The sequence below is a fragment of the Cyrtonyx montezumae genome, unplaced genomic scaffold, assembly GCF_038088225.1.
Source record: "Cyrtonyx montezumae isolate F1298 unplaced genomic scaffold, pur_monq_1.0 scaffold_1, whole genome shotgun sequence".
In the NCBI taxonomy this organism is placed as follows: domain Eukaryota; kingdom Metazoa; phylum Chordata; class Aves; order Galliformes; family Odontophoridae; genus Cyrtonyx; species Cyrtonyx montezumae.
In genome coordinates, this window is record NW_027071825.1 from 1,464,252 (window position 1) to 1,485,038 (window position 20,787).

Below are 20,787 nucleotides of genomic sequence, written 5' to 3' on the forward strand. Positions count from 1 at the left end.
CTTCTCCAAATGAACAAAGGCTCGAGGCTGCATCAATAGCCAGTGAAAAACAAAACCAGATCTGTTCCTGAAGTACAGACAAAGCGTGCTATTCAGCTCTGGAACTAGGGAAGTGCATCCTGCTATGTATACAGCAAAGCTTCCAAAATCATATCACACAGTGCTTTCAGAGGGAAACGGGCCGTGGTGAGACCGACTGCCTTCGCCTCCAAAGCAAAAGCCAATTTCTAATCCAGCCTAGAACAGGACTCGTGCAGCCCTGGCCCCTTTCATTCTCCCCAAAAGTGGCTCTGCAAGGGTCCAGAGCATGTTATCCTCAGCAATTTCAAGTGTACAGATTGTGTCCAAAAACGGGAACTTTCTGCAGTGCTGGTTGCCACCAGTCTTTATTAGTTGGTTCCAGAAGCTCAGTGCTCAGAAAGCAAAACAAAGCGTTACGTCTCTTGATAGCTGTGGTGTGCCTACAGTACGCCGTGCAGCTCCGAGTAATTAAACAGATCAGTTGTTATTCACCAGGCTTGGAACGAGCTCAAATGCCACCCCTCTGACTGGAGAGTGCCATACTATTTAACTTAATCAATTCCACTGCAGAAGATTATTTTGCAATGAAAACGGATCACGTTTTCCAAAAATTAAGGTTAGCATGTGATGGTATTTTGATTGAAAGATAACCAAAGAAAGAACAAAACAAGATTTCCTGTTGTGCCATTTCCATCCTACCCTGGACATTCTTCATTCCATGAGTAACAGCTACCAATGAAGAGCAGGGTTAAGCTCCCCAGAGTCTTAGATGAGAAAAGACAATAAACATTATACTCTAAAAAACACTTCATCAAAACGCTATTTCTCATCAGAACATAGCTGATGACTGCACGTTATTAAGCTAAGCAATCTAAACTGTATAAAACTGAAGATAAATATTTAAAGAAAAGTCAACTAAAAGCAGCAGAGAACACTAGGAAAGAGCTCCTGCCTTTCAGAGGACACTTAAGATCTTGCAGGGCACTGCGGAGAAGGAGCTCACTTTGGGCGGCACCGCGGTGATGGTTACAGCTCTGATGGAAGTAGGATGGCAGATGTGAAGAAAACAAAAACGACTGCTCTGCCAGTGCTTGGGCTCAGGGCACGATGCTCAGGGCAGGGAGTGCTGAGCACAGAGTGCGTCCCCATCTCTTGGAGATGTTTTCCTCTCTCTGCAGGAAGGGCTCCAGGTGGGCTGCCCTGTGTGCTCTGCTGTTGGAGGGCTGCTGCCATGTAGCAACTCACCTCTGCTGCTGCCTGCTCAACCCAACTAAAGCAACTGGGACCAGGGCTGGCTGCAGAAAGGAAGAAATGGGACGGGGGTTTCAGTGTCTTCAGGACAAAAATGCCGGATAGAAGAACAGAAGAATGAGACCTGTGAGTTCTGGCAGAGGAAAGAGAGCACAGGCGTAGCGCTTTCTGTACTGCTGGGTTGTATGGAGGAGGTATTCAAAGACTGGGCACAGCAGCAGCAGCTGTGGCACGTGACAGGAGGGTTGCAGGCAGGCAGGGATCGGTGGCAGATGGTGAAGGGCACAGTGCTGACATGTTGGTCATGTACCGTCGTGACAACCGGGTCCTGGGGGGAACATTCCGAGCACAGAAGTGTTTGAATCATGGCCTTGTTTTTTGTTTGCTGCTGAGAAGTGATTGGATACAGGAGAGGAGTGGTGATGACAGATTTCATCAGTGTAACCGGGAGAAAAAAGTTGAAATGTGTTTAGTTAAAAAAAGGAGGAAAACTCCTAGAAAAGAAGATGTATTTAAAAGCAGAGGAGCGGAGCAATTAAGACAGAAAGCTGAAAATAAGGAGTACGGAAGAGCGAACAGGAGATTCATCAAGTAATGAGATTAGCAGTGAGGATAAAGGTGGTGAAACATCATCATTTACCACGCCACTAATCCCACACAGAGCAAGTCTCCTGCTCACTGCACTATGAAAGTTAGAGATTACGTGATGCTCAGAAGGGTGGATTAATTCCTCTGTAATCACTGCAGGGTCTGCCTTACTTCAGGGGCCCTGCCTTCCCAGCCACACGCCCTCACCCCACACAAAGGCACCTTATGTAAACGGCCTTCCTGTGCAGCACAGGTGATGGATGCTCTCCTGCGCTGCGCAACAGATTTGCAGCTCATGAGCAGCTGCAGCCAACCTGCTGGAAGCGCCCTGCTCGCGGCACACGTGCAGCACAGCCCCCCAGACAATCCAACAAATGCTGCATCACACTTGCAGAGTCAGTTCCCTCCCTGTTGTGTAAGATGCTAAAGTGAGCTGACAGTACGCCTGAGTTTGCTGTGCCCCGACTCCACGCACACGCACCCAAACGTGCTGCAAACCTTCCCTCTCCAAGGCAGCTTTCACCACTCCCGCAGCAGTTTCCTTCTGTAAGGTTTAAACCCGGATGTGCAACTCAGAACCACGCGATTTTAAAACCTCCAACTGAAGCAGTACGAGAACCTTCCACCCTTCTGATGAACAACAAACTCAGAACAATCCCACCTCCGCTGATCCACATTATCAGCTACATCCCCAAGCGTGCGTACACAGACACACTGCCTTCCCCAGGCAACGGACACCCAGTGTGCCCACTAAGTCCCAGCAGCCCTGTTTCTCACACCACGCTGGCGGGGCAGGATGGGCAGCACCCTCAGGTCCCATGAGCTGAGAGGTGACAGCTGTCAGAGGAACCCATACATACAAACAGTGCTGCCTATAACCACCCAGCCCGGGTGGATCCTGGGGACAGCCCGGCCCTCCCTGCTCTGCTTCACCCTACGGAACAGGAAGGCTGTCAACATGGCTGTATGGGCAAGCTTTGGAAATGCCCGTGTTACCGAAAGTTCTTGGTGCAAGTCCCGCAGTCCCCTAGTGCACGTTTACAGACAGGTGGGGAATTAAAAAAGGTCCTCTGTATGAGGTCCACCACTTAGAAAATGAACCGCTGTGACTGCTGCTGGTTCCCCAGAGCCGTGCATCGGATCCTGGCTCAGCATGGTTCAGCCAGCAGAACTGATGGCCAGAGGCTGCTCGCCATGAATTGCAATGGCATGCAAATGGGGACTGCTGGGGGTCAGCAACTGGAAGGAAAAGATGGCTCTTAGCCAGGATTTCTGGGAAAAATGGCTGAAAAGAAGGGATATTTGAAGCTGGTAACGATGGTCAGAAGACACTCAGCGTGAAGTTAAAGCCCCCTCTGGGATTTAGCCCCAGGAGGACCCTTCCCAGCCTGCTCCGTGCTGCGCTGTCGCCAACAGGTGCAAAGGCAGAGCCTTTGGGGATCCCAAATCCATCCCCACAGCCTCCCAGCGGCAGCAGGAACGCCTGGGAAAGTTCCTGGCTGTGTCTTTGTTCGGTGCTCGGCGGCCACGCAGGGGAATAATGCGCTGGATGTATGCTGGGGAGCAGCAGCTGAATGCCAATCGCAGAGGCACTGCCTGCTACACATTTGGGCTGCCTCCTGCTCTATTCATCCAGCTCTCTCTGCGAAGGAATCCCAGCACATTTCTCAGCCCGAGACGCAGCTAAGTCGCTTTGCAACCCCCGAGCAGAGCTTACCACGTATGTGCCACGGTGAAGCGCCGGCGCTGGCGGATGCTTTTGTTCACGAGCAACTTTCTGAAAAAGCACGGAGAGTTCCTCGGAGAGCTGCGGGGGGAAATTTTTGGAGACGTAGGTCTGTTCCCAGGCAGCTTGGGGAGCTCGAGCTCTAAATGCATCTGTTCTTTGAAAGTCCTGATGTAGATCTCTGACTCCGGAGCTGCGAGTTCCCTGGAAGAATCTTTTGCCGTCATAGCTCAGACGCCGTGCGAGCTCTCACCATTCAGAAAGCACAACAAAAACGCATCACGCAGGCATCGCCGCAGATTGAAAACGTTGATAAATCGGCAGAGCTTACCGCGCTCATTCACCACGCTGCCTTCCAAATGCGGAGGCTGCCCGGTGCAACAGCAGCAGGAAGGGGAGGACAGCAAGCCGGTGCTGTCAGGAAAGCCTTTCTCAGCCCGGTGCTCGCCCTGAAAATGCGCCAGCAGGCTCCTTGCGGACTTCATTCAGCCGCACGCACCCGCTCATGAAAAATTCATCTGGACCCTCTGCTGATCAGCCCCTAGCACAGATGGCTTCGGCTCCTGCGCAACGCAACGAGGCTGGGTTTTGGGGGGGATGCTGATCAAACCTACGGCTTCCCGCGTCTACCGGGAGCCAGGCAGCCCGGTTCATTCAGACCCAGGATGCCGAACAAAAACGTCTCCATTCAGATTTAGTTTGAGCCATTACCGCAGTAGCTCCACCCATGGCGTGTCATTGGCTCGGTACTGTTTTGACGAGTGGCTTCAGCTCAGCTCCGTCCCGCACGGAGCGAGTCGGATTCCCGTGCAACGCTAAATCCCGAGCCCGGGGCTGTGCCGCTGCTGTCGGGTACAGCCGGAGGGACCCAGGACCGGCAGCGAGAGATGCGCACAGCAAGAAAAGGTCCAAAACGGGGTGGGGGGAGAAAGAAGGAGAAGCAACAAAGAACATTCTGCAAGAACAAAGGCCGTGAGACGGCACGCAGCGCAGATGTAGCTGTGCAGATGTAGCTGAGCACGGCACTGTGCGCTGGCACCATAGCATCCCCTGTATGGTACAGGGGCAGCTCAGCACCGGCAGCACCCCGAGCCAGCAGAGCCGTGAGCAGGGGCTGTCCCTCTGCCAGGACAGAGCACGTTCATTCCCAATGATTTAAGGCACGTGGGGATTTAGAAACAACAACAGAATCTGTTCAGGATATAAACACCACAAATCCAACTTCTGCCCCCCCCCAAGAGTGCGAGGAAATTAAGGATGAGACGCTAACCGAGGGAGAGTGGCAGAGGACCTTTTCAACTGGCCAGACCCAGGTGACCCTTACATGTAAATACAGCGACTCTTTGTGAAGGAGGAGGAGAAAGGAGAGAGAACCCCCAAGCAGACAGTGCCCGGATGCGTGTTCAGGGGCTGACTGCACGACGTGCTATCAGCTACACAGCACTGCACCTGCAGCCCCATCAGTTCCAGGGCTCTCTTCCATCATATCCCAAAGCACTCAGCAAAAATACCCTCATGTTGCTGCGAAAACACCTGCATGCTCTCCTCAGCGTGGAGCAGAAGGCTCTCCATAGGGCTCCCTATAGCAGCGACCCATTAGCAGACATAGTGCTCACAGAGCTATTCACCATGCACAGTCACTAGAAAAAAAACAAGTAGAAAGATCTCCCTGAGCATAACCTAAGGACACTGCAAATTACAGTGTCATCTGATGCTCAGAGGTTTACACAGTAGCTGAACAGGAACATTTAATGCTTCAGGAGCTATGACGTACTAGACTGTGATCTGTTGTGCTTCATCTCCACTGTACTGACAGCCAGGGAAAGACAAAGGGAAGCCTGAAAGCGATGCTGGATGAGAAATAAAATCCATGCAAATGCTCAGAGTCTGGAATTCCAGACAAGAAAAAAGAATTTTCTAACTCACTGGGAACCAAAATGAGATATTATGAAATGAGAATATATCTTATATTATAGAGACAGTAATTCTGTGCCTTTTTGTTAAGCTACTGAAATAGCAAGGAGAAGAAAGGGGAACCCATCCTTTAGCAGCTCTGTGCAGTAAAGCATGCTGCACCACGACACACTCCTCATACCGAGTTTGTACTTCCCTACGTGAACCCAGAGCTCTTGCATAAGCAGTGTCCATTTAGGGAGTGCTTCTCATCATCTGGACGCCATCAATTAGTAATGAAGTACCAAACCCACAGAGAACACTGCAGTACGGTGTGCCAAGGCTGCTGATGGAGGGGAGGAAAGTGAGATAGGCTAAGCTAGCCAGGTGAGAAGAGCATGAGCAGAGGTAACCCCTTGTACAAGCATGAAGGGTGAAAAAGCCAAGTGCCACCCACCTCTTTGGCCAAACACAATACAGGGGCTTGGCAAAGCTGAGGTCTAGGACACAAACCCAAGGGCGTTCTGAAAGCTCTCCCTGAGCACAGCACGTGCCTTCTGCCAGGCATCCTGCACGGCTCAGCAGTGCTGGGTCCTGCAGGTCAGCTGGGCAGCTCACTGTGCAGGCTGCCATCCTTCACGCTGGCACACACTGCATGCAGCCAGTGCCTGTACAGCCACTGCAAACATCACTACGGGAACTCCATCACGGCAGGCTGCTTTCCCTCAGGGTAAGCCAAGAAGAGGTGAGAACATCTCAAGAGATGTGAAGGAACTGGCATATGTAAGAATGAAGTTGGCAGGAGTTCTGAAAAATGACTCTACTTGTTGGGGTTATGGTCAGTAAGAGGGGCAGACAGAGCAGCCAGGTTCAAGGCTCAGCCCTCCGCAGGTCCTCTCCCATATAAGCAAAAATGGCCAACGGGCATCTGGCTGTTGCCTGAACTCCTGCAGCGTGACAAAGAGGACGTAATGCAGAGATCTGCCTGCCCTTATAGACCACTGTGTGCACTGGGATCAGCAGCCCACGAGCAACAAGTAATTTCAGATCAGAAAAGCAACCGGTCATACAAAGAAAGAGTGGGGGAGGCAGAAAAGATGGTTCAAAAAGGGTTCGGTAGTGGTGAAAGGAAAAGGAAAGGTTGGAAGAGGAGGGGAAATTAAGGACATTTCCAAAGTTTATTTGGGTGCTTTTTCATAGGATGGCAGAAGAGTTTAATACTTTTTAATAGAATAACTGATATAGGTGGAAAACAATGTCATTAAGCACACAGCTCCTCACCACGGGCTGGCCTTCACCCTGCTGAGTGCATGCACAATTGCTAAGCAACAAGAACATACATTTTATTTACACTAGTCCTGTTCTTCACCTGTTTCTAAGTCAGAGTTGCCAGGATAAAATGAAACACCGGGGAAGGAGCGACTGTGAGATGTCCTGCATGCTTCAGTGGGAAGGGAAGAGCTGCCTTGTAGTCAGGTGACTGTTCATACCATTTTCAGTCAGTGGCAATGGGATAACTCTCCTGTAAGGCATTCTCTGAGTAGGCCCATCTAGATACAAGCAGCTGGGATGCTCCTCTCTTACCCAGGTCGTTGTTGCATCCATACATATCACCAAAGCATCCCAGATGAATAATGCTAACGTTATTGTCAAAAAAGCCATTCTAAAAATATAAGTCAGACCAACTATTTCAAGGCACTTTGCAGGCAGGGTGGCAGCACAGTACCCAGCCCCTCACCCATATCAGAGCTCTAGATTTCTACCCAAAGCAGAGGTCAGGGATGGGCTGGAGGAGGGTCAGAGGTGCAGTGCTTGAGAAGAGCTCTGGTGGCTCAGAGAGGTGAATGTGGTCCTGAGGAGGAGGAGGAGGATGAGCCCAACAACACAAGGGGAGGTGATAAAACATGAACTTTGTGCCTTGCAAACCTCCCTTCCACCACAGCCAAGATGCACAATATGCCTCTTCCACCACTGACTGAATTAGGGGCAGATGCTGCATTCCTCAGTTCTACCCATCCAAACCCATGCTAGCTCATTCTACCCCTCCTAATCCATATTTCAGTGTTAGCTCCATTCAGAGAAGTAGCAAAGCTGACGACATCCCCTACTTAAACATATATGATTGACATTTTCAAACCATCGCACCCACAGTGTGATGCTCTAAAATAGTCATTCAGCCTGAGTAAAAAGAATTCTCCATCCTAATTTCAGATGTGCTCCATCAGCCACAACTTCCTACAAAGAGGGAAAGCCCCAACACAGCACAGCAACCAAAGAATGCAGTACCAACCGAGTCCTTAATAACAGCATAAACGTCACAACAAAAATATAATCTGGAATCTGTATGCAATAAAATGCTTCAGCCCTCCCTTAATAACATCCTCAATAGAAGCCCAGTGCAGGAATCTGTCTTTTGAGCTCACAAGTGGGAGGTTTTATGGTTTGGGTTTTGTTTTGTTTTCGTTTTTTAAATGCAAAGCTCATACTCACTCCTCGCCTTCACTCCGCAGCACTGTCTGCTGGCTCACAGGCTCAGCTTCTGAAAGATGGTCTCTCAATAGCTCCGTGACAGAAAACTTTAAATGACATGTTTGAGGATCTTTCCTGTATTTTCCTGAACGTTTCCAAAATTGAAATGCTGAATGGGAGGCAGAAATGCATCGCTAATTACTGGTTTGCAAGACAAGATCTCCCCATTTAAGGGGCAAAAATAATAATTACAATTCACTGCAATTTATATTACCGTTGGAAGATCTGTTTTTGCTATATTCAGTAGTCTCAAATCACACACTCTCTACCTCCATTCCCACAGATTTAGGGGCCTCTGAACTCTTCTGAGGGGCTGACACCAGTAATTCCTGCACAGACCTTGGAAGTGACGTTTTGGAGCTCTATAAATGGCCACAGAAGACAGAAGCACAGCACCTAGCAACACTTACGTTTGCAGCGTAAGAGCTGAGCCAACTGCAGAAGAAAGAAGCAACTGGAAAAGTCTGTCCTTATTTCAGAGAGCCTGGGCAGCAGCACGAAGAAATGACGCACATCTAGGTGCTTCCCAAGGGCTGAACGGGACCTGCTCTACCCTGAGCGAACCCTCCTGGGCTCTCCCCAATTAATTAGCATCCAGTTGCCTTACAACAAATTAGTCCTCGTTCAGTGGGCAGCTGATGCATTGGTTTTCGCTTCAGCACTCACCAACTGCAGTTTTGCTGTATGATTTTGTAAGTTTTTAAGTCCTTGTAACACCTCGTACCTCTAAGAAGATGGGAAAGGCCCAGGTGGGTCGCAGATAAACCAATCCCACCTTTAAGAAAGGCACCTCGAGAGCCTTCAGCAACATGCCTGCATGCACAGAACTGCTCCTCCACTGGGCACGTTTTTTGCCATAGGAGGTCACACAGCAGGAAAACTGAGACAACGTGGCCCTGAGATCCTTGAACTCTTCCATAGCTATGAGGAGATCCATTTATGAATTATAATGATGTAAGAGGTGGTGTTCGTAACAGTAATTTCCTTAGCAACTTTGCTCTTCATTTAGAATATATCTCAGAGAATTTTTAACTGCTTTCTATATTATCCCCAGTGAGTAATCACATATGTCAGAACAATCCGTATTACTTAACATTATTTTCTGATTTCAGAGCTATAGATCAAGGCTTCACGAGTGAATCGAACATGCAAGCCTATTCTTCAAAGGCAGAAACCTCTATAGTGACTCTAGAGAAAAAGAAGCCATGGCAAAGGAGTCTTGCACAATTTCAAACACTCTTTACTAAGGAAGCAACCAAAAAAGGCTTTATGCCACTTCCTGGACGTAGCTGAATCCCTATGAAGACCATAAGCTTGGCCAAGTGCCTTCAGTTTTGGGGCCTGGATACCACACAAAATGCACTGTGCACCACAGTCAGAATTCACATACTGCTTTATCCATTACAGCTCAATTAGAGGAATAAATTCATAGCCCGAAACCTGTAGACCAAGGGGCTAAAAGAAGGAAGGGGACAGACTCTAGCAGGGGCTGTTGTCGCAGGACAAGCTGAAACGGTTTCAAACTAAAATAGGGAAGATTTAAACTGGTTATAAGGAAGTTCTTTACACTAAGGGTGGTGATGCAGTGGCACGGAGTTCCCTGAGAGGTGGTGGTGCCACATCCCTGCAGACACCCAGGATCAGGAGACAGAGCCTGAGCACCTGGTGGAGCTGTGGGTGTCCCTGTTCACTGTGGGGAGTGGGACCAGATGGGCTTTGAGATTGAAGGTCTCTTCCAACTCAAATGGCCCTATGGTGCTATGACTCTACAACAGCACCATCACTGGCAGGGAGGTGACATGAGCCCCTAAAGGCTGGCTGCATGGCTCACCTCATCACCACCTGGCACCAACCACAGCCACAGAAGACAACTGAACCCAATGCTGAGGGATTGGCACCAACACAACAAATAGGTTTGTTATGTCTCGACAACAGCGGCTGTATCTCAAGGGAGTCTCACCAATCAGAAGAAGCATTCATAACGGTGTTGCTAATAAACTGACCTTGTAGCTTGGTTACAAGTATTTAGAAATGTCATTTCTAAGTGGACTTCACTGAGTTTGGCTGGGGAAGCCAGCTTTGCTCTCAGGGCAGTGCAGAGCAGACCACCACCTGAGTGACGACGTGCCGTGCCAGCACGGCTCCGCTGAGCACAGGAGGGTGGCTCTCCATGGAACAAAGCAAGGCAGGTTTTGATCTTTCCTTTCAGATGAAGTCATCATTAGTCAGAAGTTTAAAGATAAAAGAAAGTTGTGTCACATTCCTGTCTGATTCAGCTTTTCTATCAACTGTATTTCCATAATCTCCATTTATTTTACATTCCTGGGAGGACGAAGTTTGAACATAATATTTCAGAAGCTCCGTTGTCTTTTGCTAATTAATGGTGACTCATTTCTTTCCATTCTAGATGCATTTCATGCTGCCTTACTTCATTCTGGATAGAGGCGTATAATTATAACTGAATCATTAAGGGCTGTATCTGCATGCTGGCAGCTACCTCTGCTCCGAGCGAGTACCCCCAGGCACCACCTGCAGCACAGCCTCTGCACCAGCTGCAACAGGACCCGCAGGCTCCACTTGCAATTCAAACAAAAAGGGGATGCTAGAAGCAGAGGAAAAGCCAGCAAATCTAACAAATGCAAACTAAGGACAATGCTACACTGCAGAAAACCAGAACAAATTGTGCATGAAAAGGCAGCTTGTATGAAATAGCAACATGAAAACAGAACCACTTTTTGATTTAATTAACCCACTGTCATGCTTCTTCTTACAATCCCCCTATACCAACTGTCTCAAACATAAATCGTGTTTCTTCTATCCAGGACTTCTGGGAAACATACAAATACAAAAATCTATTCCGACTGAGAAAAAGATCCAAGAACTTCAGGAAACAACAGCATCAGGGAATGTCTTAAATGCAGGCAGCTGAGACACTGAGCTCAGGAAAATAACCCCAGTGATAAGTGGATGAGCAAAGAGCTCTGCAGCACGAGGCGTGCAGTCACACTGATTTACTGGGTGATGGAGCACTGGAGCTGCACGCAGAGGCGGTGGGGTCTCCTTCTGTGCAGACGTCCCAGCCCCGCCTGGACGCCGAGCTGTGCACCCTGGGCTGGGAGCTGCTTTGGCAGGGGGTTGGACTCGGTGAGCTCTGCAGGTCCCTTCCAGCCCCTGCACTTCTGTGGTTCTGTGATCTGCTTGCAGCCAGTTCAACAGAGCTGGGCAGGGGGAACACCAATGGCAGCAAAATCAAAGGCTTTTCTTCTTCTTACACAACGTGGACGTGCCATGCCTACCACCCTGCCAAACCCAACTGGATTTAAACACCAGTGAACTTCTTCAGGAGGTGTTTGTGAACTACAGCAGACATCGTAAGGAGCATATCACAACAGAACATTTCAGCTTTTCAGATCCTGTCTGGTGGGGCTCCCAGCTCTCCAAGCTATGAAATCCTGTGCTCAGCACCAGCAACGAGCCATGCTTAAGTGTAGCAGATAAGATTTCAAAGGGAGCTCAGGGAAGAGCAAGCAAACAAAATCACTCAGGAGTCAAAAACTTTTAAGATCATTACCAGTCAACAATCTTCTATATCACTCAATGTGAAGAAACTTAAGTCAATCACACTAATTCTGTTTTTCAAAACTACGCTGTCGTATACGTTGTCCAGAAACAGCACAGTGAAATAAAAAAACTCTTTTCCCCATAGGATATGTAGGATGTTGTGAGGAGCAGAGCTGACCTCCTTTTTCAATATGCACACCCCAAAGAAATGCAGCACAGGCTGTTGAGGCGCAGGAAGCATTTGCAATCAGAGCAAGGGATCCTGGTTTAGTACAAGAGAGCAGGATGTGATTTACACGAGTAATACACATTTAGAAGCAGACCATGTTCAGAGGTCCCTTCCAACCTCTGCAATTTAAATATTTTTAACAATAGATAAAAGGACAATCAAAAACATGTTTATAAGGTGTTTTTTCCTCCATCTAGTCTTCTATTTTTCACATCATAGGAAAAACCAGCTCGGCTATTTTTTCTCCTATTTTTGGGTTGCAGCTTATTCAGCTCTCATCTAGCTGTACTTGAGATAATCTAAGAAATGAGACTTCAACTTACGGCACAGAGTAAGCAGACCTCCACACCCTTCCCCATTCTAACTACCCACACCTACCCCTTGGCCACTCCCCACCAGCACAGCAACTTCACAGGGGCCAAACCCAGCTGAATGCAGCATCCCTGCTGAACACACAGTCTTGGACTCAGTGAATTTTGTCGTTATGCTTCCAACATCGCATCAAATTTGCTGCCCACTGTCACCACCTGGAGAAGAAGCCCGAGTACTGCAGGCACCCGAGCAGTAATGCTCACAGACACACAAAGCACGACAGTTAATTGGTTAATTATGGATGCTGTAAAAAATAATCTTTAAAAGGAAAGACTCCACTAGCATCCAATTCTGTCAGAATCTTTCAAACCTCAAAGTTCTCATTTGGCTCTGAGAGAGAGTGAGGCATAATTAGCTTTGGATAATTAACAGCATACGTATTTGAAGGACAATGAAGCTGGTGAGGGGTGTGGAGCACAGGCCTTAAGAGGAGCAGATGAGGGAGCTGCAAGTGTTCAGTGTGGAGCAGAGGAGGCACAGGGGAGACCTTACTGCTCTCTGTAACTACAAGAAGGGAGGCTGTGGTGAGGTGGGATCAGCCTCTGCTCCCATGTAACAGCGATAGGATGAGGCAATGGACTCACGTTGTGCCTGGGGAGGGCCAGGTTGGACGTGATAAGAGTGGTTGGGCACTGGAATGGGCTGCCCAGGGAGTGGGGGAGTAACCAGCCCTGGAGGTGTCCAAGTAACATGTAGATGTGGCACGGAGTGGGAAACATTGGTGGTACGTGGGTGGTTGGACGGGGTGATCTGGGGGGTCTTTTTTGGGACAAGCCACACAACAGCTTTGTTTCAACAGAAAAATCCAATGCTAAACACTGCAGGTGACCCCAGGGGCCTGAGACAGATCCCAGCCAGGGGCAGCCCAGCCCTTGCTCCCTGCCCAGCCTACCCCTGAGCCCCAGAGCACTGAGCAAAGGCTGCAGGCTGCTCTGGATGCTCTGTGCAGTTCCCAGCATGCTGCTCACACCCCGGTTCCTCCCTCACTCCGGGACTGAGGAGCACAAACACTGGACAGGACTGCCAAAGATGTCGTAACAACCTTCATGGAAATGTGTACAAAGCTGCCTGCAAGGCTTCTGTATTCAGAGTGCCACTGCAGAGCTGTATCCTGCACACTCCTTCCCCGTCCCGTTTACAAAAGCTGTTCAGTATGCTTGCTGCCATGCCACTTCCACACAAAATGCTATTACACCACTGCTAGCTTGCTGTTACTGCTTTGGTTCCAGTCTGCTCATTTTCTCTTTGCTGGTTACAGCAGCACTGGCCTCAAGAAAATACAGATCTCACAAAATAAAAACAGAGAAAAAAACACCCTCAGGAGCAGCTTTATTTTTAGGCTCCCATGTATCTTCAGTGGCAGCGTTATGTAAGGCACGGCCCAACCTCCCACAGAGCTTACCTCTGTAGTACCACTGGAAGGCAGAAGTAAGGCAATTCCTGAGAAAACATGGCAGGAAAACACTTGAAAAGCAACCAGCCATATCTCATCCTCTGCTGCTCCCAAATAACAGTCTGTACTTGATCCCTGTTATTCCTTTCCTCCATCAGCACACTCTCAGCCCGCTGCTGTGGCAGAGCACTGATGCTGCAGGTGAATTCTGCACTAGCTCAGTGCTGACCAAACCAAACTTCCCCTAACTCCTGTTTTTAATAGGAAGCAAAGCATTAATGCTACCGGAATACAATCTAGCTACATTCTCCATTGGTAGCCCACATTTTGCAGGGCTTGGTAACATAGTGACTCCCAAATCCCCACCTGAGCTCCATGGTCTGTATCAGAACTAATTCCATCTGATTTCCTGGCATCCCTCAGCGGTGCACAGGCAGCACAACTGCTTGGGTTCCAACCTTATGGCTGAGATCTTTTGGGTATGGAGTGGTAGTGGTTTGGGCCCTTCCCTTTCCCTATTGGTTTTGTGCGTTTTTCCTTCTTAGCTATATATTTGTCTTTACAGCTTTGGACCTCAACATAACTCTGTGGTGGAATTATTTCCTTCAGAGGCATCTCAGCCCATCCATTACCCTCCCTAAAGTTAATGCATACAGATGAATACCCCAGCAGTCAGCAGAAAGCACTGTACTTCACAGAAGGTGCCTCTCCAGGAAGAACTGCAGATACATTATTACATGTAAAATCCCTCCCAGCATTTCAGTATGAAATCTCATCTGACGACAAAGACATTTGTCACCTGGCACTCAGCTCAATGCAGAGCCCAGAGAGCAAAATGCTACGGAGCAACAGAGGTAAGGAAATGCTTGAAGAAACCATCAGGAGAAAGTGCACAAGCACAGCGAGATAATGAGTGCAGCAGAGATTTTCGGACTAAAATGACACAGAGAAACTGGAAGAAGAGCAGCTCAGCACAACACATGCCCCAAACAGACACACAATAAAGGTTTTCCCAGGGACTGAGGCAGCGTGCAGGAGCACTGACCCCAACAAGGGCAGAGCTCTGGCCGCTCCTTCAGAGCGCTTCCTGCTCAGGGCAATCCTTCAGTGATGGGGTTTTGATTTATCCCTGCCTCTCCAGAAACCATCTTCTCGTTTTCCTGGCTGAGATGATACACTTCTACAAAGACAACAATGGTTTGCACAAACAGGAAACAAAAGCCCAAACCGAAGTGGTTTCTTTGTTCGGTGCATAATGCCCACGGAAAGCCTCGCTTCCATCGGACTCGCTCTACGTGACAGAGGCAATGTCCCCACAGAAGATTTGTGTGTGCTCCCGAAGATGTCCCGAGTATAAGAGTGTAATGAGGAATCTGTGTTTCAGAAAGAAGCCAGCTCGTGTCACTGGGACACAAAAAACCCCATCATTTCTCTATGCACAACAGGCAAACGGAATAACGACATCGTTTCAAAGAATCGGGTTTCATGTCATAATAACGAGGTATTTCTCAGCTCTCTGTGGGGTTTTGCACACACAGGAACAACTTGCAGAACGCTCAGGAAAACCTCTGTGCTTCCGAAGGAGTCCCATTGGTCTCCTCTGGAGAGAGCTGCCAAGCTCCAACTCTGTGAAACCCCAGGAAATGAAATCATACTGAGTGGACCTCACAAAGCTTACAGCATAAGATTTATCACCATTTATCTCACAGATAAATCATTATTTACACATTTCAGTTGTGCAAACCCAGGACGTCCTTGACCGAGGCCGTTTACCTTTAAACTCCAGAGGAGGGCTTTCCTGTTGCATGCTCCACTACGTTCATCTCTATATAGCATCAACAAACCCATCCCCTGCAGGCTGCAGCCTGACTGTGCCTTGGGGAACAGAAACAGAGGCCAGAACCATCCACTGCATTTGAGATTTGGCTAAGTAATGGGTTCTTACCTCGGAATCCCATTGTTGCCTGCTTTATCCTCTGCTTTTCCTTCAAATCCTTAACTTCTGATCTGCTTTATGTGACCACTAACAAGCATGAAATTGCCATGCCATCTGACTTCTCTCCTGCTCCCAGGATCTTGTTTCTGAGCATGAACATTGTTTTGCATCTACAGTTCTTTCATGCTCAGATACATCACTTTATATTTACGTACACTGAAATTTTCCTGTTGCCTTATTGCCCACTCACTGAGTCTCTTAATGCTCCTATCATTCCAAAGCTGTACCAACACAATGACACAGAGTGGGCTGACATAAATATAAGCTGTCTCTGGGGTGTATTTCACACAGGACTACACCCCAGTACAGGAGTTGAAATAGCTTTGGGACTGGATCCACCTTGCACCAACCCTACACAAGCAAATCCCAAGCGTGATCACGCTCGATAACTTGAAACCATGGAGAAGCAGCTGCCTGGCATGGGGTGAAAAAGTGGGTCAACCTACTCTAGAGGCCTTGGTGACTACAGCTCCAATAGAAAATGGGGATGCTGAGTGCCATTGCACACTCAGTGGTGGTGCCCAGCTCAGACAGGTGTGGGAGACACAAGCACGCGTGTGTTACAACAGGTGTGACCAGCACAGCAAGGCAATGAGCCACGTGCACCAGCAGCACCAAGCTGCCCAAACAGCTACAAAGAGATACACGTGATTCAGGCAGAATTAATTAGTCAGAAGTTAACTGCTTATTGATTAATAACGATAAAGGAGTAAGCTGAGTACCAGCTGTGAGTGCTTGCTCTCTGGCTGGCATGCCACTCCACAAAAATATGCTCATGACACATTCCCTCTGAAAGAAGAGAGGAGCAGCAATGCCCTCTTGTGTTGCAATGGAGCTAATCACAAACTCACTGCTGCTCCTTGCATTTTCTAAGCCACGTATGAAGGTTTGTTCAAAGACCAATGCTACAGAACAGCACCTTACCAACAGACTCCACGTTGTCTTGTAGACGGGATTACAAATTGCTTAACACATGAAAAAGAGCACTCTTAGCATGCTCAGGAGAGATGAACCAACCCTTTTATTGTCAAAACACACAATTCATCGGAAATCACAAACTCATTTTGTTAACTTTATTCACAGTAATTAAATGCAAACATTGGACAACGGCCCCTGCTAATTCCTCTTTGATTTCTGTATCTCATCTACATCAAATGCATCGTTTTGGAAGTACTGTAACCAATGAATTTAGGATGTCCTTTACCATTTTTCAAATGCAAATTGTGACGCTGGCCTTGAAGACTGAGTGCTGAGCTTAACGGGAGCCAAAACGAGATTCAGCCTGTGAAATAACAAAGTGAATGTGCCTTGCAGCCAGCAAATGAAATTGAGAGCAGAGTATGTAAAAACTTGAACCCAAAGCACAGCTGAAGTGTGAAGCTGAGCGCACAAGATTCACAGTCACACTGCAATGCCACTTCCAGAGTCATATGGCAAACTGCATCTCACACTTTATATTGCTGTCACATTCTGCCACTGCAATTCCAATGCATGCCCACTTGCATTGTCTTCCTCTCCCTCCCTCCAGTTGAATTCCCTTGCTTTTACATTTAAAATTCAGTTTCTGTTTCAGAACTCAACTCACGGCGTTCCCTTCCCCCCTTTAATCAGCTCTCCGATAACTTCTCAGGGACTTTTCTTGAGCTGAACATCAGACTTAAATGCCTTTTCTTACCAAAGAAAGCCTCTCCTTAACACTTGCACAGAAAAAAGCCAGGCAGCTAAGGCCTGGATGCACAGAAGAGTTCAACACCATCCTGAACTCTTCTGTGAGTGAAAAGCTAATAACACAAATCCCTTCACCAGAATCAGAATTTACAACACAAAAACCCACCAGAAAGTAACACCAGACCCCCAATAAACAGCAACGTGAGGTGTGTAGCAAAGGAAAGTAACCTACCAGTCTTGGTAAGTGGTGATTGCAATACTCGGAGGTGCCAACAAGGGCAGAGTTGTCGGTCTGCAGACGATGTCTCTGTCAGGTGTCTTTGCTTTTTCTGTTTGTCTCTGGGATAGCGGTGGTAACTGCAGATTGCCAGAACAGCACCTCCTTCCTCTCCAGAGGTCTATGCCCAGAGCATGGCTGGAAGTGCTGTAGGACTTGCTCAGCCCACACTCCAGGTAATCCAGAGCATTCTGCAAAGAGAAAAGAAGTTCTGCAAACAAATGGTTTCCTTCACGAGAGTGCATCACATTCAATTGCTTTGTTCTACACTTACAGCTACTCACAAAAGATTACTGTATGACATCCTGGCAGAGTTTGACTGCACTGTGTTTTTGTTTTATCAAGTTATGAATGAACTCGAAAATTCACGTGCAACATGTCCAAGCTAAACTCAAAATCAAAGACAGGTTACAAGAACACTGGGTTTGGGTGCATCCCAAATCATCGGCTACAGTGACAACTTCCAGCTAGGCTTCCTGACCTAAGTCTGTCCTTCCTAAAAGGAACAGTCTCTTTTTTTCCCCCATTTCTCTGAGAGTTTCTACTTCCTTCTATTTCAAAATGCCCCTGCGATCACCAAATGGTTGTCAGCCTTTCCAAATCCCAGCCAGAGGTTCTCTCTCCCCCAACAGAAGAGCACCGCAAGAAGCTGTGTTGGTCTTGTAGAGTCCAGCTACACCAACAGAATTTTCAATTGCAGTGAGGCTGTACTGTGTGCAAGGAGCTAGCAGTTGAAGCTGAAGGGTTATTACCATAGGTATGCATATATGTGGCAACCACACTACGTTTTTACTTTTCTTTTTACACTTCTGAATTTTGATCTCTTCCCTGTTCCCCTCACCCTTCTCAGACCTCGCTCAGCCCACCTTACAGCCTCTCCAGATCCCTGCACTCATTTTCCCTACAGTCTGCCTCCAGGGCACTCTCCCCTCCACCCCTGCAGCCAGCATTGCATGCAGAGGTACTTCTCTCACCTCTGGGGAATCACGTTGAGCACTGAGTGAAAGTGATGACCCAGTAGCTTTGAAAAATATAAATGTTGCCATAATCACTTTTTAGGTCCTTCAGGGCGTGCTGGTGCAGAGGCACAAAGTTACTAAAGCATCAAAATCAAAATTATCTAGGCAGACCTTTAAATATTTGGTCTGCTGTACTTCCAAAAATAGGCCAGAGAGCTCCAGTGACCCAAACCCTGCACTTCAGCAGCACAAAATCCAGCCAAAACACTCCTAGAGACCCCAGAATGGCGCTCCGTGGGGGTTCTCACTTGACTTGCCTTTAATAATAATTTTTTGAGACTTCAACTGCTTTGTTATCCTTTAAGAAATGTACAGCAGAGTGTTGTTCTAAGTCCCCATTAGACATCAGATGTCTGTTTCTATTATCAGCAAAGACTGAGTGGACTACAGCAACCCTGCCACCAGGAGCAGGCAATCTGACTGCAAAGCAATGCAACCTGAGCTCTGAGAAGGTAAAAGAATCACTCAGCTGCTGGAGGATAGCACTCTTAAGCTCCACTCCTCCCCTGTATTTCCACATACATTTTTGTGGTTTTCCATTTTTGGAGAGGCCCAGCTGAGACAAGCAAGGCAATTAATGTTGTAGTTATCACGCCATCATTACAAACTGATGCATTTCTCCAGAGAATGGGAACTGGCATTTAATTAATAGGAGATTATAATGACGATTAGCAAGCGCAGTAATGGAATAACATGCATCATCACATTAGATGTTCAGCAACCACCGCAGCAAGAGATGTTGAAATGCTTGTAAGCACTGCAGTACAGCACATGCTCAAAGATGGGATCCAGAACAGAGCTGCCCTAGGACACACGAGTGTCCAGCCCTCTCTGTCACTCTTACACTGAGCAAAGAAGAAAGTTCTACATGCTTTGCAAAAGCTCTTCAGAATTCGCAGCATGTGTGTTTATTTTCTGCTTAATACATGATCTGCAAACAGCTCTAAGAAAATCAATGAGTCACTGAAGCAAAACCAGCTGATACAAAGACAAAACAGACTTCTGACCTTCCATGAAGCACTGGGAAAAATACAACGTGTTTTTTAAGAAACATACCTCATCTGCAGTCACTGCCATGACACTTCGGCTTTTCTTCATTATTGGGGTTGAAGTACTCCCTGCTGTAAGAACTTGCTGTTCACATGCAGCCTGAAAGAAAAAGCAGCTGCAGCTGTATTTCTGAATAACGAACCATTCTGGGTAACAAAGTAGGAAGCTAACTGCTGATGTCACAGCTGATTTGTGCCTGGCTGCTCACTTCCACGTTACACCTGGCAGCCAACGTTAGGGAAAGGGCAATTTAACACCTAGTAAAATCATGTTAAATGTAATCGGCGTTCACGAGGCTGTACAATCTAACCAAGACTGAAACGTGCCTAGGAATACAGAATCAAAGCCAACAGGTTCAGCTTACAGAGGATGTTTCTTTAATTGAACCCTGTCCAGACGTACAGAAAAAGGCTTGAGCTGGCTCTGACAGAGGCCAGTCCAAAGAAACTTAATTCAGAAAAGGAATTGCACTTGTATGCAGTTCTAAACTTGAATCGTATCTCATGCCCACTACTTATTGCCACCCTGGAGCACACAGCAGCACAGCAGCTCTGACCCCACCGAGCACTCAGGATGGATAACATCATGGGGAGGGAGCAAGATCACAGTGCTCCCAGCTCTCTGCTCCTCTCATGGGGGTTTACTGCTCACCAGAAGTCTGAGCTGCGAGTTACATAGCAAGAACAGTGAGGGCTTTCCTCTCCTTTCCCCACCAAACAGGGAGAGCTGCTGTGCCACTTCACTGTGCAGACAAGGAGCTCTGCCCTGCTCTGAGCGGCTGCAGCACGGCCCTGCTCAGGGTTGCTGCTGTAGCCCCCCCAGAAAGCTGTGCCGTAGGGTCTGCTCTGGGGACTTGTAACGTGGTGTTTGCTGAGACAAACTGGAGTCTGAGCTGCATTCAGCTCACCTGGCTGCACTGCCACCCCACTGGGGATTGGGTGCTGCTGTGAGCAGCTCAGGGTTGGGCTCAGCGCTCCTTGTGGGTCCCTCTGCTCCCACAGTGGCCAACCCCAGGAGCCCCACAGCCCCTCCAGGCACACGCAGCCTGCAGCAGTGTCAGCCCCAAAGGGCAAAAGCTGAGGTAGGCAGAGGTGCCAGGGCTGGCTGCTGCTGGGCAGCCTGCTGGCTGGCCAGAACTGCACACAACCCCTTCTGTACGGTCCTCAGCCTGCTGGGCACGCTGCTGCAGCAGAACAGAACTGCAGAATAAACGT

General features: G+C 48.1%; 1 protein-coding gene across 3 annotated transcripts in view; it reads right to left on the bottom strand.

Moving 5' to 3' along the window:
* Positions 1–19,658, bottom strand: part of PDE4B (phosphodiesterase 4B) — a 116,778-nt gene extending 97,120 nt beyond the window's left edge. For 2 of the 3 annotated variants that reach the window (XM_065737350.1, XM_065737341.1), the window contains exons 1-2: positions 19,580–19,658; positions 17,460–17,695 (exon numbers count right to left, since the gene is read on the bottom strand). In XM_065737350.1, the coding sequence (XP_065593422.1) occupies positions 17,460–17,695; positions 19,580–19,621 (278 nt within the window). In that variant the 5' untranslated portion in view covers positions 19,622–19,658. Of the gene's footprint in view, positions 1–3,577; positions 3,814–17,459; positions 17,696–19,579 lie in introns of those variants that run through there. The other variant, XM_065737358.1, reaches the window with a different exon arrangement.
* Between the last annotated feature and the right edge of the window lie 1,129 nt (positions 19,659–20,787).